The following is a 17,436-nucleotide window of genomic DNA, read 5'->3' as shown; positions in this document are numbered from 1 at the left end:
TTTTATAAGTTTTATATAATTTGTAAAAATGGTGCCGTTTTAATAGCAAGTGTTGGACGAGGACGATGGACAATAGACAATAGCTCTCGTGTTTGACATTTGACAAGTAGATAGAATTATTGAAATAATACACAACGTTATAACAAATACCAATTCAATCTTCACTTTTACAAATGTATGTAGTGGAAAAATAATAAATACTGTATTGCATTTATGAACATCACATGATGTATTATTGTTTCATATAAATATAATTTTTTTTTTGTTATACATAGCTACAAACCTAAGAATTTGAAACTTTATTTACTATAGGTATTGATTTATTGTCAATTAAGCTAGCTTAAAATATTTTCAATCAAAAGATTGGATGATCAAAGTTCTATCCTCACACACTCCAAACCATTCATGCGTGGTAGAAATTGATAATTTCATAACTTATCATAATTTATTTGAGTCCAAATTTGAATTTGATAATATTGACTAAATCATCCAAATAAATACTAATATTTAGAAAAGAAAACAAAAAACTTTTCTCCAACTTTTATTTTTCCAAGCCATGCCCATATTTTCCAAAACGCCACGGGCTACTTTCCAAAAGTACTAAAATTTGAAATTTCTAAGGCCTAGGTGGAAAAATTATTATTATTTTTTTAGTAAAAGTTGGAAAAAATAATTCAATAATTAAAGCTACTCCTATGATATTGATTATATAAAATATGCCATAAAGATTCCATTAATTATCGAGTTGTGAGCGTCGGTCAAATTATAGTGTTAGTTCATCTTTCATTTTCCACCCTCCATTCATTTTCACCCCATCATTATCTCGTCTTCATATTCATTTTATTTATTTATATCTACATAATTATTTATTTGTTTATATCGCTATTTACAGCCAATAACCTACACTCAACAAATATTTAAAGCTAAATTACTCTTTTGACCCTATATTAGTCTTAATTTCAGCATTATTTATTGTTTGTTTCCGTTTTGATAAATTCAATTCTATTCTCACCCACTTAAATTTTGGATGGTGATATCAACTAAAATTTTACAAAGACATTTATTATTAGTATTAAAAACAAAAAATAAAACTCGACCTCTGTCCAACAAGTTGTGTAACGTCCGATCAGAGAGGAGCGGTACATGAATGAACTGATATCACATCTAAATAAGAGATATCCTGAAACCATAGAGCATGGTCAATAAAGCTTAAAAGAAATAATAGTTACTACCTATACTAACAAGGTATACATTCATTTTCGGTAACTCAATCGTAAGAACTCAAAAGTTAAACGTACTTGACCTGGAGCAATCTTAGGAGTCGTGTTGGTCTGTAGGGATAGTCTACGCTCTTGTAAGTAGCTCAAAACTAGATGGTGGTGCGTTCGGTTCGCAGGGGATGCAGGAGAACGTCGGGAAAAAGATGTGTCGAATATGGATTTCGAATCCTGGGCCTGGGGCGTTACAAGTTGCTAGTTATATATATATATATATATATATATATATATAACAATTTGTCAATTGGGGTAAGTTTAAATTATAGCTTAAAAGGTCATAAACTCGAATCATAGTCTCTGTAAAAATAGAATTTACAGCGTACCTTCATTATGAATCTTTATCCTACCATTAGAATTAAAAAAATCTATTACATTTTCCTACCAATAACATACATATAAAAAACCAAAAACCATAACTATAAATGAACTAATATCTAGTAATTAAAGCAAAACATCGAGCTTATTATAAATAAATGTCAAAAAGACGAAGAGAGAGAAATTTAATCTCCAAAATTTATAATGAACTAATATCTAGTAATTAAAGCAAAACATCGAGCTTATTATAAATAAATGTCAAAAAGACGAAGAGAGAGAAATTTAATCTCCAAAATTTATAGGTTTTGTTTCAAATAAGTAACTAACTACAAACTATGAAATTCTATTGTCAATTAGAAGAGAGATTATATAAATATATAAGTAAATATCACATATATATATTTTTAGTACAATAAATGGAGGTGGGAGATCAAACTCACAATATATTGATTGGAGATATACGCTAATCATTATTGAGTTATGCTCATTTTGACAAGAACGATATATTTTAATAGGAGACATTCGACATGAAACCAAAAGTAGAAACGGAGAGAGTTGATTGTCGCAGCACAAACTATATATCTCATTACCAAATCACAACGGGACATGAACTTAAATATATAATGGAAACCCCAACAGTTCACATGAAAGGAAAAAGAGAGAAAAATAATTGAAAAAGTGGGAATCTCAGAAGGCGCATCCCGAGATATTTTTCCTTGGTAGGAGCAAGAAAACAGCCTAGCTCCTGCTCAAACCCCACACCGTTTTCCACTATTTTTTTATCCTCCCTTCTCCCTCTCCCTCGCCTTTGCACTATAAAAATTTAATGCCCCAATCCTTTCAACTTCAATTTCAACCCTCTTTCCTTTCTCCTCTTCTCTTTTTCATGGCCCATTTCCACACTCCTTATTCCCCCCTCCTGCCTTTTTTCCCCATAAAGCTCCATGCTTTACACTGCACTTCATTCTCTCTTCTAGGGTTTTTTTCTGGCTCAGCTTCAGTTCTTTCTCATCAGGACCTGAATCCATCCGATCCCATCTGGGTTTTTGTTATTATTTACTTGGTTCTTGTTAGTTTTTTGAAACGTGGGGTGTTTGCTGTAAAGATCTGATCTTTTTCACGTTTCGCTTTCTGGGTGTTCTTCTGATTTTCTTAGGGTTTGAGGCAAAAAAAGTGATGTTAATTTTGTTTTGTGGGTAATTAGGGTTTTGGAGGCAGAGCTCCTTGAAGTCCAATAGAGGTTTATGCCAGGTTGATAGAGCTGCTGAGCTATGGATCCCATAGTCCTATCGCATCTTGAATCATTGAAGCTGATAGGCCTGTGGTTTGCATATTTCAGGAGATTCATCACCTGATGAGTTAGATCCTCCTTTGGATTGAAGGGAGCTCTACATCTTCTCTCTAATCTTTCCTCATCATGCTTAATTATAAATTACTAATCATCTTAGATTCTAGTAAATTACTAAATATTTAATCTTTTTTAGTCATGTTCTTTCTTTTTCATCTTCTAAAGTCACCCTTCTCTTGACTTTTGTTTTGGTTCGTAGTTTTGTGTGTTTTGCAGGTGCTGGTGGCGTTCTTGTGGAACATCTGACACTTTCGGGTTTCATGATCGGATCTAGTCTGGATCGGTGGCCATCTTCTGAAAGTTTCACGCTTTCTTCTAATTTATGTTCTAAGTGGGAATGTCGGCTGGGGTACGATGTTGCTTTGTTTTGTTTTGTTTTGATGTCCTAGATGTTGAATAACCTCTTTTCCTGTGGTTTCTGAGATGTAACAACCAAATGTAACCATTTTCTTTTTCGATATATTCTAATTTCTATAGCCATTTCAGATTATTTCTTTGGAATCCATTTTCTATGGAGAACACTCAATGTAGAAAATTGGTCTGATTTTTATTAATTGTTCATATTTGATCGTTTCATTTCGTCTTTTGATGCATTTCAAATGTAGTTTAGTCGATAATTTGATGAAGAAAACAGGTCTTGCGATATCTAGATTGTTAGAGAAATAAATTAAACTTGTTGATAATTCTTATTTATTTTAGATTTTGTATTTTAAAAAAAGTTCTTTAATCTTTTAGTTTCTGACATTCTGTTCACTTTTGTTGCGTATAATGTATTTTCTTTCAATTTTATTATTTCTGTAGTAAATAGTAGTTTTTGTTTTGAATACTTTCGCCGATAATGGTCTATACATAGCCTATATATAAGCTTATACAGTAGTGTACATGATATTTGAAAAATAAGTACATGTATATTATGAATTATTATAGCATATTGTATAGGGAAAAGATGAGAGTAAATGCAGCATATGAAAGTATTGTAGTCAAATTAAATTTTTTGTCAACTAATTTAAGTTCCCTAGAAGGTAAATAAATATAATAATGTTGCACACATTATTATAGGTGGGTAGCTTATAACTTTACTGTAATGTTAAAATCAAATTAAGAAATATTAAATAGATTCCTAGGTTCGTTTTTTAAATAAGTCCATCCCAAACCGTCCGATGAAGAATTAAAGGAGCAATCGGCAAAGTTGGAATTTCACTAATTTGGTTTCTGTATTATTAGCTTTTGATTTATTTGTTACTGTATTTTTTGGAATTTCACTAATTTGGTTTCTGTATTATTAGCTTTGATTTATTTGTTACTGTATTTTGATAATACTTATTTTCATTCTCCTGCTTTTTTCATTTTGTTCCTTATGGCTATTATATTTTTTAAATGTTCATTTTGGTCAATTAAACAATGAACTATTTTAATTCTAGTTTGTAAAATTATGTTACTTTTATACCTGTGAAATTCTTTAACACAAATTTAAAATTATATTTGAGTAGATTGTTATGTTAAAATTTTAATAGAAATAAATAACATAATAAAGAAAATAAATATGCTAAGAGAGTTTTTTTCCTTCAAATAGGGACTAGCAAATGTTTTAATAAAAGGATAGAGATTTCAAATGAACTAAAGTTAGAAATTTAAGTATCAAAAAATGTATATTTTCAAATTATGGAGATCCAAATGGACTAACATTAATAGTTGAAAGTACTAGAATCAAGTAATGTTAATAGTTGAAAGTACGAGAATCAAATAATATTAGTTTGTGTTTAATTTTTTGGTAATATTTCTTTGTCCATTTTCAAACAAAATATAATTGCCAAAATTTGTTTATATTTGGAAAATGTAATTTCTATCCACACATAATTAGGAGTAATTTGGAATTTTTAGAATTCGTCCAAAACTCCATGCATGTATTTGTTTCCAAAAAAAAAACTAGAAAACTAAAAAAATCTATTAAGCTACAAATTGAAGTGGTAAATTATATGTAAAAAGTTATATACAAATTAAAATTTACAAAAACTTCCATGTTTAGTCTACCAAAGATTAACCAGTTCATCATATTTTAGTTACCGTCTCTAAGTATATGGATAAATATAAGAATATGAAATCTATCTTCAAATCACAAATTAAATTAAATTCGCATAAAATCATAATTAATTCAAATAATGTAAAATTAAGTTTTGGATCTAAAATTTTCAAAACAAAATTTCATTCCATTCTAGTGCTCTCCCACAATTTTGCAACGTAACAAAGTGGTTTAACCTAACACTATTTAGGGCTGCGATTCAATTTGTGTCAATTTTAACCTAAAATTGATGTCGGGATGACCCCACTGACATGGAAAGCAAGAAATAATTAAAAAAAGTGTTCCACCCCAGAAGGAGAAAAAAAAAAAAGAACAAGAACAACAAACCAGTGCTAATTAAATTTTTAGTTCATGGTGATTTTGTTTTATTTTTTATTTTTAAAGATCTGTTCACCTTTTCTTTTTCTGATTTTGTAATTTACTTTAAAAAACATTTTCATGTTTTTCCAATCGAACTTCTAATTTTCAAGTTTAATTAAGATTACAAAACACTTTTTGTTTCTCAAAAAATTTACAACGAATTTGTCAATAAATTTTTAAGTATGGAAAAAAATTTAGCCATCAAAATTATGAATATGTTCAAATTAAACACTTTTAAATGTTAGTTAAACCGTCAACATGAACTTAGTTTAATGATGCTTCAGAACCAGAGATCATAAATTTAAATGTTCCCAAACTCGAAAGAAGAAAAAAAAACATTAGTTTGACAAATTCGAGAAAATGAATCCAGATCGAGCCCTTGTTTTACTCTGACAAGGCATATTAAAAAAACCAATAAAACTGACCAAATCTAATCATTTAAAACCATCTATATATTGATAAATTGGATTTCAAAATTTATAAAATCTAAATTATTTGTTTTTTTTTTTTTTTTGGAAAGAAAACCGATAATTATCAATAGAAACCATAGAATAAAACCAATATTTATGTCTCTTACAGCGGTTTACTTCAAAAGAATTTGAATGATACTTTGGTAGTTCAACAATGTACACACAGCATTTTATATATAAATCAGAGAGTACCCAATAACGTGGTTATCAGAATTAGCTGTATTTCGAATTGCTTGATTGAAGGTGCAAATACAATCAATTCAATGTAAAATTTAAAACTGACTGAAGACATTTTGGAGGCGAAATAGACCAACCAACCTCTCCCATATAAGCAGAAAACTAACTCATCTTCCATGTAGGCATGATATCGTTGACAAAGGTCATTGGCAGTCTTTAGTTCTGAACAGCAAAAATCGCGGTTAGGAAACTCCCCTAATGTCAAAAAACATGTCATAATCTACCGTTAAAAATGAATTGGATACACATTGTGAAGGTAAAAATCAAATTTGCTGCCATTAGCCCCATTAATACAGTGACCTTTCTCCTTTCCAACTTGAGAAATTGAAATTGAATTACTGTATTTTCTCATGTGTGAGTGAATGGTCGGAGGAAAAGGCAGGGAGAGAAGGGAGAGGCAACACAAGCAGAATAATGGTCGTATAGAACTCATCTCGGTTCATGCCACACGATTACTAAAAATCAAAATCGACTCAAACACAAGTCTCACACATATGGTTCATGTCAGAAAACAATAACACAGCGATTTTTGGTAGACAGTTACTAAAATAAGTGCCCATAGATAACATGTCCTTGGAACATAAGATATTGAAAAAAAATAATAAAATAAACAGTAAAAAGGCAACACAAGGTACTAGTGTTAAGTTAGAAATTCTAATATATAACGAGGTGAAATGGAAGTAAATTTTAGGTTAAACGTCTGAAATTAAAAACAATAGATACCTTATGACACTGGAAGAGAAACAGAACCATTCTCTATATTGGCTTCCAAATTCCAGCCACTGAAAACATAACCCACAGATCAGTTCTAAATATGCCAAACACGTGTAGGACAAAAATAGATCAAATAGAGAAGGCAAGATTACTTTTCTGCTGCCTCTCTCCTTAGTTCCTGGATTTGACCCTCGATTTGAGAGCATGCCACTTGGATTTCCATATTTTTGTGGCAAAGATCCTTCCATTGCGTGGACAAAGCATGAAGCTCATATGCAGCGTTTTGCTAATCATTGCATAAATAATCAGCCAACTATTCCGAGGAATTGAACTATAGCCAATAGTAATATGAATTACAGGGATGCTACTTACTTGATGAAATTTCCTTTCACGGTTCACCTTTTCAATCTTCTCATTCTGTTCTTGAGCTAACTTTTGCATTCTGATAATGACATGACAATATAAGTAACAATCATGTATGGTCACTTTGGTCAGATGTACTTTCATATTCACTTCATTCAGAGATGACATGTATAAAAATGTGGCTATGTGTACCATAAAGCTAATGCCTGTAATGCAATAGTTTTGATAGCAGCAGGCCTTTGCCTCAAGTTAATGTAGGAATCTATAACTGACATTTATGTAGCAGTACTTTGTCACATCACATTAACATGCCAGCATCAACCCTTGAACAATGTTAAACATCCTTTATTGATAGAAAAATGACAAGCTCTAACAAAAAGTAATATGCAGAACATGACTCAAAATCCATAATATCTGTTATTCCTTGAAAGTGAAAATAGGTGGAAACTCGGTCAATTAAATGAAGAATGCAGAGTGCCACCAACCCAATTATATTTGGACTGGCACCAAAAGCTGGCAGTGCAACTTATGTGTCAAAGACAAATTATGAGAGTTTTCTGGGCGGCCTTCAGTCAAATGTGAACCCGGTCAGATATTTTCTATATATCTTTATGGTTCCTACTGATGTTTCTGTAGTTGTCCTAAAAATTATAAAGATACTCGAAAACCGTGAATATCTCTTCATGAGCCTCAGGGTTTTTTTCTTACCATCAAGAGTTTCCCACGCTCTGCATATTCTTATCTATGTTTTATCATTGCCCATCCTCAGTCTCAATTAACAAGTTCTTCTCTTCAGTTGAAAAATGACCACTGAAACAATAGGTCCAATGATTGCGACCATGTATAGCAATCAAAGCTTTATCAAGTTTATCAATCCATCCTAATGTTGAAAGTCAAATACATCTTTTCTCGCATTGCATCTAATTTTCCAGGATATCATTTAAAAAAATGGCAAGCAAATGCATTTAAAATGCAGGTAGATGAACAACAAATCCTCGTTGAACCAAATTTTCATGCCACAGAGGAAGTGTTCATTGAATTAGTTGAAGTTTTTTTAAATCATTATAATGTGAAGTGAAGTGCTAAACCCGCCAACTCAAATATGAGTTCTAGCTTCAAGCATGGATGCAAACCTGAAAAGAGCACCTAGGCATTCATCAAAGAAAGAATCATAGGTAGTAAACATATGTAGATGTTTCGTTTCTGCTGACTTATGTAGCCAAAAGTAAGGATTGCATTGCACAGGGAGAGTGTCACCCTATGCCTTAATTCACTAATGACCGGAGGTAAGGAGCTAAAAACATACAAGTCCACACCTCATAATTTGTGATCAGCAAGTCAATTCAAACAGAGAAGAATATAGTTACTGTCTAAAAAACTAAACATTATTTTAGAGAGGGAGAGATGCACACAACCAACAAATAATAATTGTTTCTCCATATGACAATTTTTCATATAAAAGAAACAGGACAATTTACACTATAGAAGGAGATAAACCAAAGTATTGAACATCGGAATCATGATCAATTAACATAAAAACATAAATAGATAACATAAAACATAGAACATTAAAACAAAATATAATAACAAACCTCGATAAAAGTGCTTCCAACTGTTTGTTGTGTTGCTTCCAGATATCAGGGCCATATTTTGACATCAGTTCCAAATTTTCCAGCCTGCAGTTAAGTTGTTATATTTTCATATTCTTATTGTTTTCTGATGAAATCTTTAAAACGTCCCTGATGTTTTGTTTCATGGTGGGGCAAGTAATCTTCTGCTTTCTGTTTTTTCTTACAAAAATTGTTAAATCACTCATAAGCATGACCTATGGGTACACAAACTAGTTTTAAAAAACCTACTACAACTAAGAAAAGTGAGAGATTTGATGAATGAGGAAGAATTGTATGCAGCAAGAAATTTTTAGGGTCAAATAATATCAAGTACTTAAAGTGGTCTATGTCAATAGAGTTTTGAGCCAAATGTAAATTAATAACTTAAAGTGCCCTGCGAAAATATTAACTTGGTATCACAAATATTAAAAAACGTCGTTGAGTTCAAGTAGCCAACTCTAACTGTTCTCCATAAAATAACGTTTTTCAAATGCAAGTCTTAAATTCCTAGAACAATAAAAACATATTAAAACTTCACCTCAGCACTTGATGACGTAGTAAGCATTGAGCTCTCTGAAGTGTCTGCTTCCAAGCAGTTTCGTCGTTCTTTTTATTTGGAGGCGGTGTCTCTAATTTATATCTTGCAACATCGAGAGGCACTGGAGGCCTCCCAGCTCTTACACGTTCATACTCTCTAGCAAGCAGTGGGTGATCCTGAGTTCAAACTTCATCAGTTGAGTAGAGTATCACTAATGTTATCACATTTAGTCGAATTTTCAAAGTCTATGCTATGTAATGGTAAAAGAGCGTATGCAAGAGAAAGCAGCCCGTCCTACAGTCATCGGTTCACACTTCATAGAAAAATAAAGAACACTGTTTCTCGCTGATCAGCAACATCCGATATTCTTGTTCATCGATTAATTTACATTTAATTTATTTGAGTTCGTTTTCGAGTAAACGTAATAGAGTATGTTACGGAGCAGAACCAGCAGATGAAGCATCTGAACGTTTCCAAATTCGGCATTACTAACTGTCCGGCAACTATATTTAGAGAGAAAACTAATCTGTTCTTGCGCCCACAAAGACCTAGGGAAGCAAGGCGAAGAGGAAGTGCAAAACCTAGAGGAAAACTCTGGCGGGAAGAGAAATTGAAACCTAACATACCTCGAATTTGACCTTGGGAACAGGAGGCAAGTCTTTGAGAAAGTCGGCGGGTCTCTTGAAGCTACGCCGCATCTCTTCCTCCACTAAGCGGTCGACCTCTGCTTTGACCCTTGGATCGGCATAGTCGTCGTCGATGTAGGGCAAGGCGTCGATTACCTCCGCATCTGCAGCAACATGCCAAGTTGGTTGAGATGGCTGTGGTGGAGCTTCGAGCATTAGGATGTCTCCGTTATTGCTGTTAGTCGCCATTGTCACCACGACGAGCAGCAGAGGTTTTGAGTTTTAGATTTTCAGAAGCTCGAGTGAGAAGATGGATGGAGCTTGCGCAGCCCGTCCCCAGAAGAATTGGGTTTTCACTGTTTCTATCCTTTTTATTTTTATTTTTATTTTTTTCTATTTCCCCCTCCCTCTCTTTATTTATTTATTTACACTTTTTGTGGGGTGGGGTCGTCTTTTTTATATTCTTGTTTAATTCCTTACATCGCAAATGTATATAAATGATAATTTATTTGTAATATTAATATTAGTTTGGTAAATCTTTAATTTCGTGGACAAACTTTAAAATGTTGTCTCAGTGTACGTATATAAAACTTTTTAGAAGAGAACGTTTAATTGGAAGAAGTTTCCTTTTCAAAAAAAAATAAAAATATTGGAAGAAGTTTCATGTACCATGGGATGGGAGATGAGTTCAGATATATGACCGTTATTCTAACACAGGATCTCCCGCTCTGATACCATTAGAAGATGAACAAATCACAACTCAACCCAAAAGTTTAAGATGATTGGTTCCGTAAATTTAATTTATTCATATGAGTATCTCAACATAACCATAAGTGAATAGGTATACGAGATCCATTAGGCAAAACCACATAAATGGACACCAGCAGCATAGAGGAGAAAAGCTCTTTAGAAAAACATATATGTGTCGATGCTCCTAATCAAGAATCCAACTATTATTCAAGGTAGAAGGCAATATAATATTATGGCAAGTACTTGTCAAATGAGAACTACAGAAGTTGTAGTATCAGTTTTGACAGCAGCCAACTGAGTTTGAAGCATATTCAAGATATTGTGGCATTTATTAAAAGTGTCCGAAGTTCCTGAGGTTGGCAAATAAAAAACCATAGTATGAGAAGGCACAGTGACAAGAGTCATAAATGAAGCAGCGTTGGTCGAAGATGAAGACGATTGCTCATTATTTGTTCGAGGTTTTGGTACTCGTTTTATTCCCTATTAGTATATGTCGATGATATATATAATTACTGGTGCATGTTCTTCTGGAATTGCTCAGTTAAAGTCTCTACTTAATGATCGTTTTCGACTCAAGGATTAAGGATCTCTCGAATACTTCCTCGAGCTTGAGCTTGATTGTTCTACCAAGGACATTTGTGTGTCCCAAGGACGTTATACATTGCATCTCCTTGAAGACACTTGTCTTTTAGCTTGTAAACCAGCCCAAGTACCTATGGATCCTCACTTGAAGCTACAACTTTTTTATGTCAATTTGCTGCCACGTGCTTCAGTTTACATAAGACTTATTGGATGCCTTATGTACTTGACAACTTCACGCCCATACATTTATTTTACGGTAATTAAGTTAAAGTCAATTTGTGTCACGCCCTTGCAATGTTCATCTGACTGCTGTTTACCATCTATTACATTACTTAAAAAATGCTCCAAGGCATGAGATTTTCCTACCTGTTTATTCTTCATTTCAGCTCCGAGCTTTTGCCGACTCCGATTGGACTTCTTGCCTTGATTCACAGCGTTCCACAACGAGATTTAGTGTTTTCTTAGGCGATGTTTTAGTCTCTTGGAAGTCCAAAAGGCAATATACCATTTATCGTTCATCTTCCAAAGCTGAATATCGAGCATTAGCCGTGGTTACTTTTGAACTAGTGTGGCTGTCTAGTCTTTTGTATGATTTACAGATACCTTTCAACCCGCTAGCCCTTTTGTTTTGTGATAACGAGGTTGTGGTTTATATTGCATCTAATCATATCTTTCATGAACATCCAAAACATATTGAATTTGATTTGTCATTTTGTTCGAGACAAAATTGTTGATGGCTTCCTCAAACTTTTGCCTATACGACTCACCTACAACTTGCTCGTCTTTTTACCAAAGCACTCCCTACCCATATTATTTTTATCCAATATGGGTATCTTAGACATTTATCATCCATCTTGAAGGGGAGTATTGGGAGATATCGAATTTTCTGTTATGTACAGTACATTAGCTTGTTATTGTTATCTAATTTTAGTTGTTCTTGTATACATTCTTTCGTGTACATACACAGTTGGGAGAATATAAATGATACGAGAAATTTATCAAATTTCTTATCCATTTTCTTAGTGATGAGCTAATCTTATATTATTAGGACAATGTATGACTTTAGCTAAACAACGAGGACTAATTTCAACTTTTAAAATTACTCAAACTACGAAAATCAAATTGTAACTATATACAAGTTTCAAAATAGTAAATTTACATCCCACTCATAATATTATATTTTATCTGTGTAATATAATGTTTAAAAATACGTTTCAAAATTCTCTCAACAAAAAAAAAAAAGTTTCGAGAAAGTAAATCGAGCCTAAATATAAAAAAGAAAAAAAAAACGGGAAAAGAAAAGGAAAAAAAGTGAAGTATTTCCAATAGAAACAGATCGGATTAAGTTTGGAGGCAACAGGGCGCGCGTACAAAAATTTAAAAAACATTTCGCGGTAAAATTCTTGCGAATTGACCGTATTGCTCTTTCACAGGCAAAAATATTACAGGGTTAGGACCGATTTCTCTATTTCGCAATCCTCGGACTGCATCCTTTAGTTTAGCTGTAATTTATTCTCTGTGCTCGCCTCCCATGCTTCAACATTTGCTCTCCCACCCCCCATTTTCCTCCGCCATTACTAATACATCGAGCTTTTAACCAGTGCTACAACATTTGAAATCCAGAAGAAGGGAAAAGGAAGTCAAAACCCAAAACCCACAATTCAAATGGGCATTAAAGACCTCCTCAGATTCATGAAGCCCTATATTCAGCCCATTCACATAAAGAAATATGCAGGCAAACGTGTAAAGTATCGCATGTCTCTATTTAGTTATTTTGTCCATTTGATGCATTGTCATAGTAACCATATTTCAAATTAACTTCACCGCAGGTGGGTATCGACGCCTATTCGTGGCTGCATAAGGGAGGTAACATTTATTTCTTCTTTCTCATTGCTGTGTTTTTTTTTGTCTTTTTTGTTTGGTTTCGTCCATTGACTGGTTCTGCTTTTTAAAACAGCTTATTCATGTAGTATGGAGATTTGCCTTAATTCAGACAGTGATAGAAAACTGCGATACTTAGACTACTGTATGCATAGAATCAATCTGCTTCGCCATTACAAGATAGTCCCAGTTGTGGTTTTTGATGGTGGGAATGTTCCGTGTAAGGCAGCCACTGAGCAAGAGCGGCACAGGCATGAAACCCAGAACATTATTCTATTTTGAAATTTGATAAGCCTTTTATTTCTCCATACTCATGTAGTTTATTTAGTTGTAAAATATGGGTGCATATGGCTTTTCCAGAAAAAGAGAGGCAAACAAGGAATTGGCGATGGAGAAGTTGAAAGAAGGGAATGTTGGTGCTGCCTCTGAGCTTTTCCAGGTTTTTGACATTTCATAGATGCTTTTATGCTTATATTTGTTATGTTAAGTTTTCTAAACTGGGAGTATCTTTCAGATGTGGGAGCTAAAGAATGCTTCATTTTTAGTATAATTAGTTCTTGAATGAACTCAGTTCAAAGTTCAAACAAACTTTTTGCGTTTTTGACTTAAAAGTATACCACCATTTCAGAGTAGCGTATTTTGTTATCAGTGGACAGTTCAGTAAAGTTGCTTAATCTATAATAATTTGGGTTCCCATTAAAAAACAATCTATAGTCACTTTGCTAACAAGGTTTAACCAAACTCCGCTGTCTCTCACCTTGCGAAATGTTTTTTTTTTTTTTTTTGGGCTGATTAGTAATCTGATGTTTATTTTTCATGGTTTCCATTAGAGTTTGTGTCATGTCTAATTTAACGTATTATTATTTTTTATGCAGCGAGCAGTGAACATTACTCCCTCCATAGCAAATCAACTCATAAAGGCAAGTGTTTTCCAAATAATATATACGCATTGCATGCACGTTTACCAATTTTCTTGAGTTTCTCTACGAATTTCAAAAAATCGGAATGTTAGCTGCGATTTAAAATATACACCGTGTGATTTACGTTCTCCCCATATTAACTGTTTCAATTGTTAATCATTTTAGCTCCTTAGAGAACAGAACATTGAATTTGTGGTAGCCCCATATGAGGCTGATGCACAGTTAGCGTATCTTTCCAGCCTTGAAACACAAAACGGGGGAATTGCGGCTGTGATTACAGAGGATAGTGATCTGATTGCATATGGTTGTAAAGCTGTAAGAACTTCCACAATGCTTTGGTTTCATGCAAATGGAGGTCTAGTGCTCTCATGCTACCTTTGTTTGTACAATTTATTGCACGAAAGTGCGGGGCTTTCTTGGCGTTGATTGGCGTTGCTTGACAGGCAATCTTTAAGATGGACCGATATGGCAATGGTGAAGAGATGATGCTGGATAAGATTTTTGACTCTGCAGGCTGCACACCTTCCTTCAGAAATTTTGATAAGGAATTGCTCACGGGTGAGCTCCTAGTTCTACTTGAAGCCTTCTTCTACCATCGTATTCTTGCAACTGGATTTGTGAATGATTCTTGATGCAGGACACCGTCTTCATCAAAATTATATGGACTGAATAAAGATGAATTTTGTTTTGTTTTCTACAGGTATGTGTGTATTGGCTGGCTGTGATTTTCTTCCTTCTGTTCCTGGAATTGGCATTGCGAAGGCGTATGCCTTGGTTTCCAAGTATCGGAATTTGGAACGTGTAAGCACCTCTGCTTGCTTCAAAATGGTGTTTTATGGCAATCATTTTAAGATGGTTTTAACTGGCATCTCTTTCAGGTTCTATCTGTTCTGAAGCTTGAGAAAAGGAAACAAATGCCTGAAGATTACTTCAAATTTTTTAGACAAGCTATGGCAGTTTTTCAGCACGCACAGATGTGCGTACAATGATGAAAATTGTGATTTGGGTCGGCATTAACCATCATTTCCATTTTGTTTCATCAAGTTCTGACTTGTTGTAGTCCCGTGCAGATATGATGTTGAAACAAGAAAGCTTAGACACATGAAACTGCTTCCTGTAGGGCTTCTGCAGTCCCTAGATGGAGAAATTGATTTCCTGGGACCGTATCCTTTACCCAATAACAATTTTACCTGCTGATTCCACTTTTTTCTTGTAGCATCATGTAGAGATAAGCCGATGTCAGCATAGGCATCAGGATTATAGTGAGAAAGACTCGTAGAATCGAAGAGCCAACCTTTGATCCTAATAATTCGGTGATCATGTACCTAATAATAATATTACCATGTCTGGCGTCATGCAGTCATGCCTTAGGTTGGTTCGACGCCTTTGTACATTAATGCAATTTTTTAATTAAAAACTACCGTGGTAATGTCATAACGAGCAAAGATGTTAGTAAGGAGGACAAGTTAACGACTAGTTCTAAGTAGATTCTGTTCGAGGACGTATAACATCTATATGCTTTAGTAGTGAACCGAATATTTTTTTTGAGTTTTTCTTTAACTAATTATGCTGGAAACAGAGATATGCCTCCTTCAATAGCTGCTTCAATTGCTGAAGGAAGGTTAAACCCCATAACTATGGAGGCCTTTGACTATTTCCCAAGCAACGAATGTCGCCAAGACCCTATGCGAATCAAGAACACCGTGAGACTTCCAAGGCCTGAGGCAGCCGAGGTATCTGCCAAAGAGAGCTGTTTCATGGTCTTCGCCTGTAAGGACAACGAAAGACTTATCCCGGGTAAGTTTTCTGGCACAACTGAACGTTACTAGCTCAGGCTTAAAAGTTCCTTAAATTTCAACAATATGATAATCTTTTAACTTTTCCTTTTTGATGAATGATGAATGCAAAGCTCTAAACTATCAATGATGCTGCTACATGCTAAAACAAAGAAAACATAAACTAAAACAGACAAGAGATAGGCCAAAGACTAGATTTAAATTTGTGTAATTTGTTGGGAAACCTGCACGCTTGACTTCTTGGTGCTTTAGATATGATCATCGTTTAGTAAGGGAGCAATCAACTAGAATAATACTATAGGACCTTGATGGATTGCCACCGTAGCCTCGATTGGAACAGTCCACCTTTAGTACATAATCTGCAATATGGGTTTACCTACAACATTTTCTCCCAACAATATGAAAACTGGTGCTTAGTCCTTGAAACTGTTAAATTACCACTCAACTTAAATATTTAAATGACAGGTTATTGGTACATGTAATCTTTTTAATTAATTCTTCTTTTGTTTGTGGTCTCAAAAATTGACATCAGTTGATTATCAATAGAGAAGAAACACTTTGATTTTGCCCTAAGTTGCTATTAGACCTGAAAGTTAGGTTATGATATATCATATATGGAATCTTTTTAGCATATTCTTTATAGAAATAGACGGTTGATTGCAGTTAACTTTTATGATATATGGATGTATTTTTTTTGTTGAATTAATTGCATTGAGAAAGGATATTGGGTTTAGTTACAAAACAAGTACATTGGATTTAATAACAAACCACCATTTTATGACAGATAAGAGAATTAAACCAGTCGTAGATGAGAAGAATTTTAAAGAAGAATTGGCTCTAGAGAAGCTGAGTACACCATTGGACGTTCAAAGGACTAATGAAGACAAAAACGTTATTGACTACAAGTCACTAAAGACTCCTAACAACAATCCATTCAAGAGAAGGAAAGATGATGACCTGCAATTGGATTTGACAGATAGTGCTGATGAAGAAATTTTAGTCATAAGCGAGGATGAATGTGAGGAATCGTCGTGTGACACTTCAGATAACTTAATATTAGAATCTTCCAAGAAAAGAAAACTCTACAAAACTCTCTCCTATCAAGTGGATAATTTTTCTGAGTACAAATCAGAGGTGACCCAAGAAGAGGATTTGGTGCTGTTAGAATTGACACCAGAATCCCAAAAAAGTGTGAGCTCAAAGATAAGCACTGTCATCGGTAGAAAAAGAGTCGTAGGCAAGGAGAACAAGAGAAAAAGTAACTGTAATAGTTCAGGTATTCAAAAGAATAGTATTTTGAACTTCTTCTCTCGAGTATGATTGTGTAAATTTCAATGACGAAACCCCTATTCTATGTCATGAAAATCCATTCAGAATTTATGTTGGGAAAATATTTGTGTTTTTGCATTAATGCACTTTGAGTGTAATTGTAGTGATTGAACCGACCAAAATGGAAAGCATTGTTTAACACAGACTACAAATTTTAATGACAAAGCGTAGGAAGTTCTTGGGATTACTGCCTGATGATTTTGATCTAAATCATTTTTAACTTTGTGCCAGTACCTGAAT

General features: G+C 33.8%; 2 protein-coding genes across 3 annotated transcripts; one reads left to right on the top strand and one right to left on the bottom strand.

Annotated features, from left to right (window-relative positions):
• Positions 1-6,054: 6,054 nt before the first annotated feature.
• On the bottom strand, positions 6,055-10,320 carry MOS4 (modifier of snc1,4). Of its 2 annotated transcripts, none has more exons than XM_088122276.1 (7): positions 9,939-10,320; positions 9,313-9,488; positions 8,757-8,840; positions 7,174-7,243; positions 6,954-7,087; positions 6,811-6,869; positions 6,055-6,282 (listed from the first exon to the last, which is right to left on the bottom strand). In XM_088122276.1, exons 1-6 carry the CDS (start codon positions 10,185-10,187, stop codon positions 6,812-6,814), a joined length of 771 nt encoding a protein of 256 aa, XP_087978402.1. In that variant the 5' UTR covers positions 10,188-10,320; the 3' UTR covers positions 6,055-6,282; position 6,811. The 2 variants fall into 2 exon arrangements, with proteins under 2 accessions (XP_087978402.1, XP_022137683.1); XM_022281991.2 differs by having other exon boundaries at positions 6,055-6,249; positions 9,939-10,319.
• Positions 10,321-12,723: 2,403 nt separating this feature from the next.
• LOC111008898 (5'-3' exonuclease family protein) lies at positions 12,724-17,247 on the top strand. Its single transcript, XM_022281765.2, has 12 exons — positions 12,724-13,013; positions 13,100-13,136; positions 13,228-13,402; positions 13,512-13,590; positions 14,027-14,071; positions 14,237-14,386; positions 14,515-14,629; positions 14,772-14,872; positions 14,950-15,047; positions 15,142-15,234; positions 15,651-15,868; positions 16,652-17,247. Exons 1-12 carry the CDS (start codon positions 12,936-12,938, stop codon positions 17,185-17,187), a joined length of 1,725 nt encoding a protein of 574 aa, XP_022137457.1. The 5' UTR covers positions 12,724-12,935; the 3' UTR covers positions 17,188-17,247.
• Positions 17,248-17,436: the final 189 nt, after the last annotated feature.

The sequence above is a fragment of the Momordica charantia genome, assembly GCF_013281855.1.
Source record: "Momordica charantia cultivar OHB3-1 chromosome 3 unlocalized genomic scaffold, Mcharantia_2.0 BLBB01000003.1, whole genome shotgun sequence".
NCBI lineage: Eukaryota > Viridiplantae > Streptophyta > Magnoliopsida > Cucurbitales > Cucurbitaceae > Momordica > Momordica charantia.
This window is presented reverse-complemented; position numbering and strand designations above follow the sequence as displayed.

Excerpts from the sequence above, each read along its gene's own strand:
- MOS4 (XM_088122276.1), bottom strand. The coding sequence starts at position 10,187 with ATGGCGACTAACAGCAATAACGGAGACATCCTAATGCTCGAAGCTCCA. Across the intron at positions 9,489-9,938 it reads TTCCCAAGGTCAAATTCGAG|GATCACCCACTGCTTGCTAG; the intron begins GTATGTTAGGTT and ends GTTTGAACTCAG. Across the intron at positions 7,088-7,173 it reads GTGAAAGGAAATTTCATCAA|CAAAACGCTGCATATGAGCT; the intron begins GTAAGTAGCATC and ends TGCAATGATTAG.
- LOC111008898 (XM_022281765.2), top strand. The coding sequence starts at position 12,936 with ATGGGCATTAAAGACCTCCTCAGATTCATGAAGCCCTATATTCAGCCC. Across the intron at positions 13,137-13,227 it reads TTCGTGGCTGCATAAGGGAG|CTTATTCATGTAGTATGGAG; the intron begins GTAACATTTATT and ends TTTTTAAAACAG. Across the intron at positions 14,873-14,949 it reads AGTATCGGAATTTGGAACGT|GTTCTATCTGTTCTGAAGCT; the intron begins GTAAGCACCTCT and ends CATCTCTTTCAG.